This window comes from Malania oleifera, chromosome 8, assembly GCF_029873635.1.
Source record: "Malania oleifera isolate guangnan ecotype guangnan chromosome 8, ASM2987363v1, whole genome shotgun sequence".
Lineage (NCBI taxonomy): Eukaryota > Viridiplantae > Streptophyta > Magnoliopsida > Santalales > Ximeniaceae > Malania > Malania oleifera.
The window spans coordinates 105,357,326-105,373,399 of NC_080424.1; the positions used below are offsets into that span (position 1 = coordinate 105,357,326).

The 16,074-nt window shown below is 36.8% G+C and overlaps 2 protein-coding genes across 12 annotated transcripts in view; one reads left to right on the forward strand and one right to left on the reverse strand.

The window, feature by feature from the left end:
* LOC131162128 (RNA pseudouridine synthase 2, chloroplastic) overlaps window positions 1-4,105 on the forward strand; it is a 57,686-nt gene extending 53,581 nt beyond the window's left edge. For 4 of the 9 annotated variants that reach the window (XM_058118301.1, XM_058118300.1, XM_058118305.1 and 1 more), the window contains one exon: window positions 3,779-4,105. In XM_058118301.1, coding sequence (XP_057974284.1) covers window positions 3,779-3,971 — 193 coding nt within the window. In that variant the 3' untranslated portion in view covers window positions 3,972-4,105. Of the gene's footprint in view, window positions 1-2,751; window positions 2,836-3,778 lie in introns of those variants that run through there. The other 5 variants (XR_009138682.1, XR_009138683.1, XM_058118303.1 and 2 more) reach the window with 5 other exon arrangements.
* A 348-nt stretch (window positions 4,106-4,453) lies between these two features.
* LOC131162130 (probable prolyl 4-hydroxylase 3) lies at window positions 4,454-14,386 on the reverse strand. 3 transcript variants are annotated; one of them, XR_009138685.1, is made up of 9 exons: window positions 13,955-14,386; window positions 13,759-13,852; window positions 12,660-12,757; window positions 12,394-12,491; window positions 7,371-7,500; window positions 7,060-7,247; window positions 6,579-6,665; window positions 6,296-6,504; window positions 4,852-4,985 (listed from the first exon to the last, which is right to left on the reverse strand). XR_009138685.1 is itself a non-coding variant. In XM_058118308.1 (8 exons), exons 1-7 carry the CDS (start codon window positions 14,149-14,151, stop codon window positions 6,592-6,594), a joined length of 879 nt encoding a protein of 292 aa, XP_057974291.1. In that variant the 5' UTR covers window positions 14,152-14,386; the 3' UTR covers window positions 4,454-4,855; window positions 6,579-6,591. The 3 variants fall into 3 exon arrangements, 1 of the variants encoding a protein (XP_057974291.1); XR_009138684.1 differs by having other exon boundaries at window positions 6,296-6,341; window positions 13,955-14,380; XM_058118308.1 differs by lacking the exon at window positions 6,296-6,504 and having other exon boundaries at window positions 4,454-4,855.
* Window positions 14,387-16,074: the final 1,688 nt, after the last annotated feature.

The window sequence follows — 16,074 nt, forward strand, 5'->3', positions numbered from 1 at the left end:
CCTTTCAAGCTTTTCAATAAATAGGGTCCTTGACACCTTTGTTTTTGAATTTGGCTCCAAGGGGGTTCACTTTCGTGAAGGTTCATTTTCAGGCCTGAAACGACCTCAAATCCTAACAAAATGCATCGAAGGTTGAGAATATGAATGAAGTCATCTTTGCAAAATATGATTGTATCATTTGCAAAAAAGAGATGAGAAACTTTTATTAGCCTTCCATTTCTACCCTCCTTGACACCTCTAAAGGTCCCTCCTTCAATAGCTTTCATCAGCATGAGACTAAGCACCTCCATAACCAAAATTAATAGAAAAAGGGACAAGGGATCTCCTTGTCTCAAGCCTCTTGAGGAGTGAAAAAAATCGAAAGGGCAGCCATTTATAAGCACTGAGAAGCTTGGGATTTTGATGCATTCAGCTATCCAACCATGCCAGAGCTCCCAAAAGCCCATTTTCCTGTGGAGATAAAGCAAGTTCCAGTTGGCATGATCAAATGCTTTCTAAATATCCAGTTTTCACGCTATTCCCCTTTTTCCCTCCTTCAGATAGGCATCCACCACCTCATTAGCAATAATTGCAACATCCATAATCTGTCTTCCAACCACAAAAGCAGGCTGATACTGATCAATGACTTCCGGTATTGCTTTTTTGAACCTTTAAGCTAGGACTTTGGCAATGATTTTATAAATGCTTCCCACCAAGCTAATAGGGTGGAAATCCTTGATGTTAACAGCCCTAACTTTCTTTGGACAAGAGTGATGAAAGTGGTATTGATGCAACTACGAATTTTCCTGATCTATGAAACTCCTAGAACACGTTTAACATGTTGTGCCTGAGGAGGCTCCAATTAGCTTGTAAGAAAGCCAAAGAAAAACCACCCAGTCTAGGCACTTTATCCCCATTGCAATTTTTAATAGCTTGGAGGACTTTTCTTCTTCAAAGAGTGTCTCAAGCCACCCCATAGTGAAAGAACCGAGAGATCTGAAATTGATGCCATCCACTACAGGTCTTCGAGTCTTGGGTTTAGTGTAAAGGTCTTTATAAAAATCACAAATATCTTTCCTAAAATCCTCATCCTTGGTTAAGGTGATTTCTCCAATTTCAATGTTGGATAAGGTGTTACTTCTACAATGAGTGTTTGTTGTCTGATGGAAGAATTTTGTATTACGGTCCCCCTTCTTGAGCCATAAAGCTTTGGATTTCTGCCTCCAAGATATTTCTTCAAGACTACTAACGTTGTTCAATTCCTTCTTAAGCATAGATCTATTGGCTCTTTGTTATCATCAAGACCCTGGATAATTTCCCGCTCATCAAGCTTTTTGATGCCATTAAGGATAATAATCTTCTTCGCTTGAACATTCCCAAAAGTGATTCTGTTCCATATCTTCAGCTTTTCTTTTATTCCATTCAACTTTGAGATAAGCACAAAACTAGCCTTCTCCATGACCACCAAATTGTCACTAACTTCCCGTTACCATCATGTTTTAACCAAATATTCTTGAAGCGAAAGGGGGTTGGTCCCCATTTAACTCCCCCAATGTCAAGGGTGACAGGAAAATGATCTGACATGGGCCTAGGAAGTAGACTCTGTATGACGTGAGAAAAGTGAAGTTCCAACTCAACTGAAATTACCAATCCTTGGAAAGGAAGGTGGCTCCCTGTAGTTAGATCAAGTGAAGTTGCCACCAATGAGAGTCCTTTACTTGGGAATTTTCTCATGCTACTGGTCTCAAGGCTGCCCACACTTCTTTCATGCAGATGCATAACCATATTGAAGTCACCTTCAATTGTCTGAGGAGCATCCCATCTACTCCTAATCTTGAAGAGCTCATTCCAAAAAAGAGACCTGGAGTGTCCTTCACTTGGGCCGTAAACCAGTGTGAAAATCCACTGAAAATTATCACTTGTGCTTTTGAACGAATAGGAGATTGAGAAAGAGTTGATGGAGTGGTCTAACAATCCCACAACACTAGGCTTCCATCAAGCTAGAATACCCCCTGAGCTGCCTACCGCTCCAAGCATCAAACCCCACTGTCCAAAGGCCATCAAAGCAGCCAAGCCACATTAGCTTGCCTTTTGGAAAAGACTGTAAAGAGAGAACTGATCTTTGGCTACATGTCGCTGGTCTTCTGATCCACTCCTTTTCTGCTTGTTAGATGTTAAAATTGCCAAGCTGCATTAGTCTTTCAAATTTATTTGTAGTTGTGGTTTTTTGAGTGCCAATATTTGTGGTTCTTCTTTAAACTTCTCCAACTTAGTGACGTAAGGTAAAGGCGGCCCCCCCCCCACCCCCAAACAATGCCTCATTCTCAAAAGAAAGCCTTGAATAATTGAAATGACAGTATCACCCGGGGGGGTCAATATAACACAGTTGAATGTATGTGTGTCATTTTAATCTCTCACTAGTTTTATATAACGGTAACATTATAATAAAGGTGCCATTTCTTGTATAAGCTCACTTTTCTAATAATTTCTTCTTAAATGTCCTACTGTACCCAATTGGGTTATGCAATCCTTCATATGGGTTTGTTGTAATTTGACACTGGTGCATTTGTGCACAATGCATTCTTAGCTGGGTGCCTCGAAATGATAAGGCGAAACACTCATTTTGTGTTTCCAGCAAGCCTAGGAAGTGAAGATTGTTTGCAGTGGTGTCATCTATTTGGCTTATTATGTGTCTGGCTTAATTTAGGTTATTTTGTATTTGATCGCACTTCAAACAATTTAGATAATGACTGTTGAAATTTTTTTTTCTAGTAACATTACTCTCAGACTTGCTAGGCAAAATTTACATGTTGATATGCGATGATATGGATTGTCAGAAGCACGGTAATTTGGTATGTAAGTTTTGTTCTCAAAGTAATGATCCATCAGTTTTGTATTGAAGATATTTCTGATCATAAAGATTATAGGTGGGACATTGATGTCTTTCCAATGTTCTCATTTGTACTTGTCTCTCCTCGAGTCCCTTTTATATTTGACCGTGAGAAGTTGAGCTGACAGTAGCCAAAGAAACTGAAAAAGATCTGTAATGAGGAGGTGCCATTTTAAACGTGTAGCTTCCCAACCCTCCCACCCCCACAAAACCCCAAATGTTAATAAAGCTGGAAGACTAAACCTTTTGATATGAAATTGTAAGGAGGATAAATATGTATTCCATTTTGAGTAGAGAACCAATACACTTAATATGTATTCCTTAGATTGGATAAAAACTCTTCAATGCTTTCCTCCAGCTCGATGACACTTCATTTTCTTTAGCTACTCTTTTTCTTTTTTGTTTAAATGTTTCATTGGGACTCTCGTTGGACTGGTCTTATCCAGGAGGGTGGCTTGTCCCCCTCGTCCTAATTCCTTCCTGCATCATCTGAAAATATGAACATAGACCTCGAACATAAGAGTACTGTGATCAGACCATTAGATGCTTTAGTATGTTTTTTAGTAATGCAATGTCAGTTTTTCTCGTGTGTTTGGAGTAAAATGATCAAACTTGTGCTGCAAAGTATTTATATTGCAAATTGAATCTATTCATATGAGTCTTTTAAGTTAGTATTCTCAATATTGAGTTTGACAAGCATGTGTACATGTGTTCTAATGGTGGGAGGATAATATTTCAGTAAGTAATTAAATTGAACTATAAAATCTCGTCTCTTTAATTTCCTTGCGAGTGAAGATCCATATGGCGCATAGGATTCTTAATGCTTCCTTCTTTATAGTTGGTTGCTTTAATTAATTAATTAATTTTACTTAGCATTGGTAGCTTTAATTTTCTTTGGTTTTATTGCAGGAAAGAAGCAGCCTTGAATTCAAATAATATCTTGTATGGAGGAAAACACATCAAAGAAATGTGGAAACCATTTTCATGTGTTGCAAATTTGGAGCTGCATATGATATTTTTTGTGGAACAAGCCACATCCCTCTCACCCAAAAATTTTGTGCCTAGACCTTGGTGGATAATTACTTTATTACTTACCTCTTAATTTTAGAAATTGTGTATAAACTGGGTTTATGTAGCTGAGAAAACACATTTCCAATTTTTTTTTTTCTTTTGTAGGATACTTGGATCACGTTTAATTTATAAATTTAAGTGGCATTTGATTTGCAGGATCTCAAATGGATTTTTTTTTTTTTGGATTAAAAAGTCACATTGCAATGATATTATAATTCCTGAAAATTTTATAAGCCTCCATAATTTAAAAAATAAGCAATGTGTGTTTGATGTTTTTTATCTTCTTTTTGGAACTCTCCAGTAAGGCACTTTAACCTAGTTGTCAATTTTGGGAAAAAAAACCAAGTAAAAAAATTGGGGCCAACTGAAAGTGACAAATCACCATTTCCTTCCTGGGAAAAAACAGAAACAAATATCAGCAAATATCTTTGTATATCATTAAGTAAAAAAAATTGGGGTCAAATGAAAGTGACAAATCACCATTTCCTTCCTGGTAAAAAACAGAAACAAAAATCAGCAAACATCTTTGTATATCAACTCATTTATCTTTTGTAGTTTACTTTACATCAGGCTGTCAATCCATGACCTCCTGCCCGTCTCCACACTCCTAAAACTAATTGTCAAAATATGAGGATAACATATATGTTCCTCACAAGCCATGCAAAGCTGAGTTTTCCTTTCTTTTTTTGAACAGAGGGAAGGACAAATGGGTCCTAACCCAAATGGTTAAAAGTGGGTTTTACAAGGCCAGAAAAGACAAAAAAAAAAAAAAAAATGCCTACAAAATCTGCAAGGGTCGAGACACGAGAGCCAAAGGAATTGCAGGGCAGGCGCCCTATGTAAGGGCTAGGCCTGCAGTATTTTTAACACAATCTTTCGCCAAAAGTAACCCACAACACATCACCTCCGTGGAGCCTGCCAAAATTAAAAAGTCCAATGGATAAAGCAAACAAGCTGGGAACAGCGATCATCACTATACAAATTACAAATTGCCAAGCAAATAAGGTACCACCAGTGTAAAAGTAAAACAGAATGTATAATGCTTCTACATCATATGGAGTAGGGGTGTACAAAATTTACCGAAAAACCGAGAACCGGACCGAAACCGAACCGTTTGAAGCTTCGGTTCGGTTTTTCGGTTTCGGTAATCGGTTTCGGTTTTGTATATATAAAAAATAGATTTTCGGTTTCGGTTTCGGTTTCACTCAAAAACCGAACCGTAAAAACCGAAAACCGATTATAATTTCAAAATAATTATCTATGGGAACTTTGATTACAAGTACATGAAAAAGAAATTATACCTATATTAATTTTTTAATTTAAATTATTGACTCATATTTTGCAAAGGAGTGGGGAAGGATTTTATAAAGGAGAATGAGAACAAAAACTTCCCGTTTTGGCAATGTGGGATGAGTGCTTGGGAAGAACTGAACCACCAGCTTGCTACAGTGCTACAGTGCTACTACCACAGCAGGCGCTAGGCATCATCGTCTCCATCTCCTGCCTCCTGGTAACCTGCACACTGCACAGTGCCGACAGCCGAGTGCCGACGGCCATGCCCCCCAAGTCTCCGACACTTACGCCCACACCAACGACGCTCACGCCCACCGCCCACGCCAGTCGCCAACGCCCACATCTCCACGATGCTCACGCCCACCGCACACTGCTTGTGCACAGTGCCGACTACCATGCTCTCCGAGTCTCCGACGCTCACGCCCACCGCCCACGCCAGTCGCCAACGCCCACCCCACATCTCCACGCCGACACAGTCACACACTGCAACGCCCAGTCGCCCACGCTCACGCTCACACAGACACACACAGCAACGCCCACACTCACGCTCACACAGACACACACAGGCACACTGGACACAGCAACTCCCACATCTCCACACAGCAACGCCCACGCTCACACACAGGCACACAGCAATGCCCGTCGCCCAAGCCAGTCGCTCACGGTCACGCCCACATTATCTTGGTGCTCTGGCCGTCCCACATCGATTGGAAATGGGAAGAAAAAATTTTCCTCACCCTATTTATTGAAGTTGGATCTACTTGTTCACTTACGTGCTGGGCTTTTCACTCAAAGTCGTGGCCCGGTTGGCCGTGACCCAGTTGGGCGTGGCCCAGTTGGCCGTGGCCTGACTTGGCTGGCTTTATTTAATTACGTTTTTATATTGTTTGTTTAAAATTTGATAAAACCGAATTAACCGAACCGAACCGTAAAATAAACGGTTTGGTTTGGTTTTAAACCGACGGTATACGGTTCGGTTGCGGTTCAGTAGTTTTAAAAACCGATAGGTTCGGTTCGGTTGACGGTTTTGGTAATAACCGAACCGAACCGAACCGTGTACACCCCTAATATGGAGGATCCAAGGAGAGCACGACGTATGCAGTCTTCCCTAGACATCTCCACAACCACATCTATCAGTTGAAGGCCAGCGTCCTATCCACTCACCCTCGCAACTCATGCTTAGTTGTGAAAAATAGTTTTTATTTTCCTTCCCAGTGTTTGAAGAACATCCGTTCATTGTTTTTCAAGTTTTTCAATGAAATGTTGGAAAACTAGAAAACAGAGTGACTTAAAATTAATGACTTCAAATACTGTCCATAAAATGACTGCAGCAATAGAAAAATACCTTTCAAAAGTGACTACCCTTTGTACTCCTCAACATGCAACCACTTTGTAGATGACCACTTGTTCCCTTTAATAACAGGACAACCACCTGAAATAAACCACGACACATATCAAGCTCATGAATCATTTTGGTTATGTTTGATATGCAGAATGTGAATTCTTAAGAATATATATTAGTTTTAATAGGTTTAGTTATAATTAATTATACAAAAAATTATATTGTTACTATAAAGTAAATAACAAGGAGAAATTTGTTTATTAGTCAATAGAGACAAGGAACAATTATTCCAAAATTTCACCATGGGGGTGTTTATTCTTTCCATATTACATCTTGAATGAAATAATTAGAAATATATAAGGAATAACTATTCCCTCAATTCTCAAAATTTAAACTATATTTTATCTTAATCCATAAACAGCTATTCTGCCAAATCAAACAAGCCTTATGTTTAATGAGTTGGTATAGTTGAATAATTCCTCACCATGCAAGCTTGAAGGATCTAAGGTGGCATCAGGCCTCATGCTCCAGAACAGCAATGCATCGCCCATTTTTGGTTTAACAGAAAGGCCCTTCTTACCACATTCGGATAACTCATTCCACCATGGCACTGAACTGAAATTTGCCTTGACTGATGGAAAGACAGTCTCACCCCCCTCCTCAACATCTGACCTGCATCAATAAGGACAAAATAAACAGACAAAAAGAAATCAGTGCATTAAGATGTGTCTCAATGAAAATTGAATGCTGTGCTAATAACAAACAAAACAAGGGTAAACAAAAGATAAATCTTACAAATACATCAAGACAGTAGCTATCCGTTGCCCCCCACGCTTACTGTTGAACTCATCAAGGAAGTAATCGAAGTGAGGCTCATATTTCTGCCCAGCTTCATAGTGCAGAACTTGAAGCCCTTCTCCATGCTCTGTATATTGCAAAATTATTACAGCCAGCATATAAAGTACCCAAGAATAAAAAAAGAAAACAATGAGATTTGAGAAACAAAAGAAAATTTACATGTCGATACTGGTTTCAGTGAATAATATGAAGAAAACAAATTATGATTTTTCAGTTACAAGTGCAGAGTTTAAAAGTAAATCTCGGGAGTTGAAAAAAAAAAAGAACAAACCACTTCAGTTAACATATAACATCTTTCTGTGGAGGAAAATAATCCCAAATTTAAAATTAATGAGCAAGCTCAAGGCTCCAAGAAAATTTCACTGAGCACACATTGATTTACCAACTTTTCTTTAAAAGAATGAGATTTATTGTATAGTAAACGTAGCTTGAATTCCTCAACATAAAATTAAAGCATTGCTCATACAAATTACAGACCGATAGAAAGGAATCTTAAACCACCAGAGACCCAACTAACAACACAACCATTGGAACGCCGCGACAACCACACATAAGAGCTCAGTAGTGCCTTCTGAATTAAGACATTAATATTTGCTGAGGAAGATACAAGGAACACTAGAAAAGCCAAAACAAGTTCAAGACGTGCAAATGGGATAAAGAAAATATTTAAGTGGTTGGTACTGAAGTTAGTAAACCTCTCTCTCTCTCTCTCTCTCTCTCTGCAATATTCATCAAGGACAATACAAGAAAAAAATGGCCAAGTTGAACACAAGAAAAAACAACCATTTCCTCGCATAGCATAAAAGAACATAGTGCTACCATACATTGGAAGTGTAAAACAAGTTCAACACATGCAAATGCAATTAAGAAGATATCTAAGTGATTGAGTTGAACAAAAGAAAAAACAACCTTTTCCCCACACAGCATAAAAGAACATAATGCTCATGTATATTGAAAGAGCACAGAAAGTTCAAGACACTAAATTCCCTCCCTCCCTCCCTCCCCCCCACACAGCATAAAAGAACATAATGCCCATGTATATTGAAGAGCACAGCAAGTTCAAGAAACTAAATTCCCTCCCTCTCTCTCTCTCTCTCTCTCTCCACATAGCATAAAAGAACATAATGCCCTTGTACATTGGAAAGGAAAAACAAGTTCAATGCACTAAAGTTATGAAGTTACCATCTTACAAGGCCAAATACTCTTGGGTGACCAACAACAAAGTAGTGCCATGAGGGAAGGGTGAAAACATGAAACTGTAAGAGCTCCCAAGCAAAATTAGAGAAGCCCAGGGGCTCTAACCGCATGCCTATTGAAAATAATCCAGCAACACATAGGCAGTGGCTTCATAAGGGAACCCATCCAAAGCCATTGTGAAAGCAAGTTGAACATAATAAAAAACGACATTTTTCCTAAGGAGTGAAACAGAGCAGAAAACCGTAAGCTCCCAAGCAGTGGGAGGAGCCCAGGGCTCTAAGCATATGCTTGTTGAAGAATGAGCCAGCGACTCACAAGTAGTGGCCTAGTGACTTGGTAAGGAACCCACTGGAGGCATAGTGAAAGCATGTTGAACATAAGAAAAAACAATCTATCTTTTTCTCACACATCATAAATGAACATAATCTCTCTCTCTCTCTCTCTCTCTCTCTCTCTCTCTGAGAGAACCCTCCAAAGCCATAGAAAACAACCTTTTAACATAATGCCCCTGTATATCAAAAGGGCAAAACAAGCTCAAGCCATGCAAATGCAAATATAGAAAACAAAGTGGTTGGTGAAGTTGTTAAACATCCACTCTAATTGTGACACAACTCAGCACCATGCACAGAAACCCAATGCAACAATATTCAAACCTAATTCTCTAATGTTTCAAATAGCATCCACTCTAATCATGACACAACTTACCACAGGCATAAAGGCCTGATGCAACAATATTCAAAGCTAATAGATTTTTCGCATGCAATTGAGATAATTGGGTGTATGCTTCCTTCCCCAGAAAATGATGCAACAAATTCCATTCCCCATCCAGACAACACACAATTTGAATAAAGAAGTATAAATCAGAATAGGAACTGATGACAGCTGAATTAAAAATGAGAATCAAGTAGAGTTATAAATCGGTATGGGCCAAAAAAGAAATCAGGGTTTTAAAATCCAGACCAGGACGGCCAGACCAACCCAGTTCAAACGGAATCAGGCACCTGTCTGGTCTGAGAAACAGCTGACACTTGGAAATGAAGTGACCCAGTAAGAAATCAGGTGAGCTAGTGAGAACCGACCGTACCAGTAAAGGCTAGGTTAATCCGGTGTGATAAACAAACAGGAAAAAAAAACACACACACAAAAGTTTGGAAAAATAAAAAAGTACTAAAAACTAAGGAAACCCCTGATGGCTTGTTTAGCTGTGGAAAACATTTTTCCTTTTTCATTTCCAAATTTTCAAATAGTTATAAAAATGCCACCTCATCTTCCAATTTTCCAAAATTTATATAGGAAATCTGGAAAACAAATTTTAAAAATGTTTCAACATTCCTAACCAAATTTGAAAAACTAGAAAACAAGGTGGTATTATTTGTAATTATTTGAAAATATGGAAGTAAAAAATAAATCAATTTTCCACAAGTGAACAGGGCCTAAGCCTCTCTACTCTCTGACTCAAAATAGAGAGCACTTTGCCTCTCAGCCCCTCTTCGGCAGAACTGCAGATCCTCCTCCTCCCCCAGACGGCAGTGCAGCAGCCTCCCCCTCCAGTAGTCAATGACACAGAGAGGCTAAAATCCCTAAGCCTCTCTCTAAGAACTCTTCATCTCAACAGAGAGAGCCATTCTGCATCTCAGCACCTCTTCAGCAGATTGGGAAATCCTCCTATCCCAGCCTGCAGCACAGACTCCTCCTATGGCAGCCAGTGACTCAGCGTCCTCCTCCTCCAGCCTAAGACACAGCCTCCTGCAGCAGCTTAAGTCGCAGCAGCTCCACCTCTTTCATCAGGTTGAAATTTTTGTTACTTGTTAGAGAATGCTGCATCAAGTCTGAATTTTGAACGTTTCATACTTTTCTAAATTAAAATGCAAAGCATGCTCTTTTGAAATCATTTGATTTCCCATATAAAATTAAGCATGTTGAGAAGATTTTGAATGGTTACTTATTTCTTCTATAAACTCTGGAAGTAGCAGTAGGTTTTTAAATTAAGACTAACAAACAGAAAAATCATTGTTTGTGATAGGCAGTAGTTTTAAATTTAAACATTGCAACCTAAAATAACACCCCACTATGTAAATTGCAATGTTTATTATTTAATTTATTTGTATGCTAACTGAAATTTCTCAAGTGAGTAGTAAATTAATAATTGCAAGTTTTATAAACTCATAGCCACACATTTGATTAATTGAAGATTTTCAATACAATAGTTAATAGTAAATTCATATTTTTAATTGTAATAACTATCGTGGAATTAAACTTACGAGTCGTACAATGAAACTGTGATAAAAGGCGATCAAACAAAGAAAAAGATTAGAAATGAGGCTCTCATAAAATCAATATGGTTTTATGCCTACGAGATCAATTACAGAAATCATATATCTTTTAAAAAGATAATGGAAAATTTTAGAGAAAAGAAAGGGATTTGCATATGGTTTTTATTGACTTGGGGCAAGCTTGTGATAGGATACCTAGAAAATTCCTATGGTGGGTTCTAATGAAAAAAATAAAAAGGAGTATGCAATACATATACCTATGTCATTAATGACATGTACATAATGACTAGCATTAGGACTACTAGTGGAGAGTTAAGGAAATTTCCAATCACAATACATGTGCATTACGATCAACCTGAACTCTTTTTTTTTTTTTTGCTTTGGTGATGGATAAACTTACTAGGAACATCTCAAATAAAGTTTCTTTGTATATGTTGTTCACAGATGATATTCTCTTGGTTGATGAAACTATAATAGAGTAGAATCAAAGTTAGAATTATGGAGAGAAGCTTTAGAATCTAAGGATTTTAGGATAAGTAGAAACAAGACATAATACATGAATTCCAGTGCTTAAAAGGAATATAGAAGAAAAGATTAAACTTGATAGCCAAGAAATTAATAGCACTAATAAATTTCGATACCCTGAATCTATTATTTAAAGTTAAGGAGAAATTGAAGAAGATGTAATACATAAAGTTAAAGCAGGATGGGTAAAATGGAGATGTACTTCAAGCGTGTTGTGTGATTGTAGAACACACTTAAAATTAAAGGAAAGTTTTATAAGAAGCTTTTAAGACCATGCTATATGGATCAAAATGTTGAGCAACTAAGGAACAACATATCCAAAAAGAATAAGTTCTCGAAATGAGAATGTTAAGATGGATGAGTGGTATAACATTAAAAGATATTAGTAGAAGAACATATTCGCAGTAAGTTAGGAATTATACCTCTGGAGGATAAGACAAGGAAGGGGCAGCTAGGCCAAATAGTGTACCATTGAGGAGTGAGCTAGTTACTGTAGAAGAAGGGGAACGAGACCTAAAATAACTTGGAATGAGATTGTTATTAAGGATTTAATAGCCCTCAAAATATCAGAGGACACCATACATGATCATGTAATTTGGCGCGTGGCGGAGAAGGATTCATGTAGCCGACCTCATCTAGTGCAACTAAAATCTTTGTTTTGTTGTTGTTGTTTAAACTTTAAAGCCTAGATTAGTTTTACATATTCATGTTTTAATTTAATGATAAATCTAAAATATGCATAATTAACTTACCTTTTATATACATCCAATGGCTTGGGTTGGTCACTAGTTTGATTTTCGAAATCATGCTCTTGATCTAAAATTACTTTCATTTATATTTGCAATGGAACTTTTGTGAGAAAAAAATTATAATATCTTTCAAACTTGTGAGACATCTAAGGCTTTTTACCACATTATCAACAAAGAGTGCACAAACATAATAAAATACAATATACATAATCATACCTGTAGGGATAAAAGTATAGTCTGCAATCCTTTTCTCAATTTTTGTAATTATTTTATCTTGTCCTCTCCTCAAGAACATTCCAGAACTTGTACGCACTCTGCAGACAAGAGACGTCAAGTACACTTGTACAAGTAATCTTTAGACAGTAAAAATATAAATACAAATAAAGCTAATAAAAAGGGAAAAAGTGGCTGAATAAGTTTCCTTCAAATTAATACTTCTGTTTCTCCAGTGGAAACAAAGATGGTGGATTTGAAAAGCAAACCTGCTGTCTTTGCTCTGACCTGTTACGCTATCAACAACGGATGACTTTCTCATATGAGGTTTCGCAAGATTTATTAAGTACTCACATTCTTCCTTTGACTGTTAAAAATAACATCCATGTCAAGTGCTTAGTTTATGTGTTGCATGTTGTCATAAAAATTGTACTCTTGAAAAAGAAGAGGGGGCTGGGACCATTGGTTATTCTTGAATAACATTCAAAAGATATGAAATTTTTTGCTAAGCTTTAAAAAAAAAAAAAAAGAAGCCCATTTCCCCAAAACTATGGTTTTGAAACCTCAACTAGACTGGGCGGCGGTCTGGGTCGCCCTTGGTTTTACCAATTTGGGTGTATTGTAGAGAACCGGATTTGAAGTAAATAGGGTAAACCTGCCCAAAACCAAATACCAAGAAGACTTTTGGAGAAGGAAGGAGAAGACTCTAACAACTGCACTCATCCTAGAATTTGAAATATGATTGAACAAATTATATATATAGACCACACACTGCATATATACAAAAAATAAAATGAACAAAGAGATCAATCAAACCATTAACTCATTCATTCTTAAGTAACTCTGGAATAGAATCGAACATTTTTTTACTACCATTTAATATTTGTATATTTGCCAATACTAATTAGTAGCTTCAAGAATATCTTAAAAATAATAAAGGAAATAGTACAAAAAATATCCTAGGCATTACAAGCATCAGCTTTTATGCAGGACATTAAAATCCAGACTGGTGCCACTGAATTGGCTGATCGTAAGCAGAACGCCAGAACCTATAAGCTTCAAAGAGTTTTTTTTTCCTGTAAAATAATCAAAGCATGACACAAACTGGGTGCGTCAAACGCACATCAATAAGCCATGCTCGATTTCCAAATAGAAATGCAACATAGAAAATTAAATCTCCAATTCGAATCTTAAACTTCATGACCAGCTACGTAGAGGGATTTTCAGATGAGCAACTCCCCAGAACTAGTTACCAAAAATCATTACACAAAACAAAGACAATTTTCCAGTCCCCTTATAAATGAACAATTTGTTTTTTAATAAAAAAAATAACTAAAAAAATGTAGATGCAAAGGATGGAAAAATCACCAAGAAATTATGATAAATGAAAGCTCTGGGCTCCCAAGAAAGAACTTCAGTCCATTGCTCTCCTCTCTCCCCAAAACCACCACCACCACTACCACTGCAACCAAAAGACAAATTATTACTTAAAAATAAAAATAAAAAGGCGTCACGAATCAGCGTTGGCGTCGAACGGATCAATCTCTCAATCATAAGTACGTACCCAAGCGCGAGCTTGCGCGAGACGAAACTGAGATCATTGGCCGACGAAGACTCGTCCTCGGTGCCGATCGGAAGCGACAAAATTCCGAGAGCTAGGAGCATGAGGAGAACGATCGACAGCATGAGGAGCATGCTCAGAACCAGAGCCAATGTCGACAATTTTTTGCCCTGGTGTCGCGAATGCCTCGGCTTCGCCATCGTTGATTCCAGCTCCCAAACAGGATCGAAAACAAAAATCGAAAACCCTAGGTTTCTCGCGAAGACGAAGACTTATACCTGAACTTCAATTGCTACAGGCTATAGCTCCTCGCCTCCTCTCTAATCAATCCGTACGAATTATGAAACCGCCAATTCTATTTTCCGGGCGCAATAAATGGCCTCCGTTGCCGGACTTTGGTTTTCCGTGGGCCGTCGCTCATTTTAATATATATATTCATTACCGACACATTTGGACATTCTAATGCTTAATGCGTAATTACGATTTTACCCCTACTTGGCATGTGGAATGACTCGTGAGTCCTGAGAATTAAAAATAACCAAAAAACAGTTACATGAAAACAGTAAATAAGATTTACACAAATTAATTGAGTTGTTAATTGGTTTATAATACAAATAATAATATTTTCTAAGTATGAGTGTAATGGTTTAAATTTTTTGTATAAAAAAATTAAAAGAAATTAATAAATGAATGACTCAATTTTAATATAAGGTATAAATATATATTCAGCTTTCATAAAATGTGCACCAGACTAAGTCTCACTTTTTAAATGTATACATATGTGTCTAAAATGAAATTAGTTTATTGTATAACTTAAATAATATTAGATGAAATAAATTTAGTTTATTGTCAAATTTAAATAATATTTCGATAGCATTTGTTTGGTATTCAGCAACAGATGCAAAAATTTTTTTAAGGAAAGCAGCGTACAGATATATTTTATGCAAATGGAAGGAAAAATATTAAAATAAGCAATATAAAATTTCACAAAATTTATCTTTCAAAAAATTTGAAGTTGCGGACTCTAATGTGGAAGTACTACATGTCACAAATTATTAGGATCAATTTTTTAAGAAATCTATATTTTGAGTCAACATTTCAATTACAAAATTACTAGTTCTAATTTTAACCATAGTAGTTAATATATGAAAAAAAGTTAAGCAATAAATATATATATATGTATAATATAAAAAAAATGACAGCTCAACGCACAAAACTCCCATGTATGTGGGGTCCGAGAAAAGAGCAGACTGTAATAGATTTATAGTACGCAGTCTCACCTTGTATTTTTGTAAAAAAACTGTTTCCATGCCTCGAACCCGTAACATTTAAGTCATACACGACAACTTTAAATGTATAATATATGTTATTTAAATAATATTTGTCATTAAATTAATAAAATTACAAAGAAAATTAATTTAAACTTAATTTAACCCTCTAAAACTTAACTAATTAAAGCAATTTAAACTCAAGTCAAATACAATTAGCAACTGGAGTTGGAAAAACTCACACCCTATGGGCGGTCAACTCAGGGGTATTTTTGGCAATGACGACGCTTTTGGTTTGGAGGTTCAGCACAACGTTTTTCTCCTCCTCCCTCAGGTTGCCATGTTCAGTCAAACTCCAAGACACGCCATAGGTACCTCTTTTTTGTTTTGCTTTCTCTTATCGTTGTGATGATACAAACTCGTGTCAGGACACCGATAGATGTAGGTGTGCAGTCTTGCACACCTATACCTATCGATGTTCTGCCACGAGCACAGACCTATATCATATAGTATGATTGACTTGTACCTAGAATGAATGATATTATTTTTAAAATCTATATTAGATTGCAGATAAGTTAATGTAATTTGCAGTAGGGAAATTTTGAAAGAAAAGAAAAAGAAAGATGGGGTAAACATGAATTGTCATGACATTGACTTATGTCTGAGATCATTTCTTTTGTGACATTAGTCGAGGGAAAGAGAAGTAAAAGAAATGAAATTAAAGATTTTATTTTCTCGTCCTTTATCTTTCGGTTCCAAAGATAATTATAAGATGATTTCTTTTCAAAGTATTTTTGCTAGTGATTTGTTTGTTTCCAGAATATCTTTTTTTGCATTTTAAGTTGCAAAATAGTA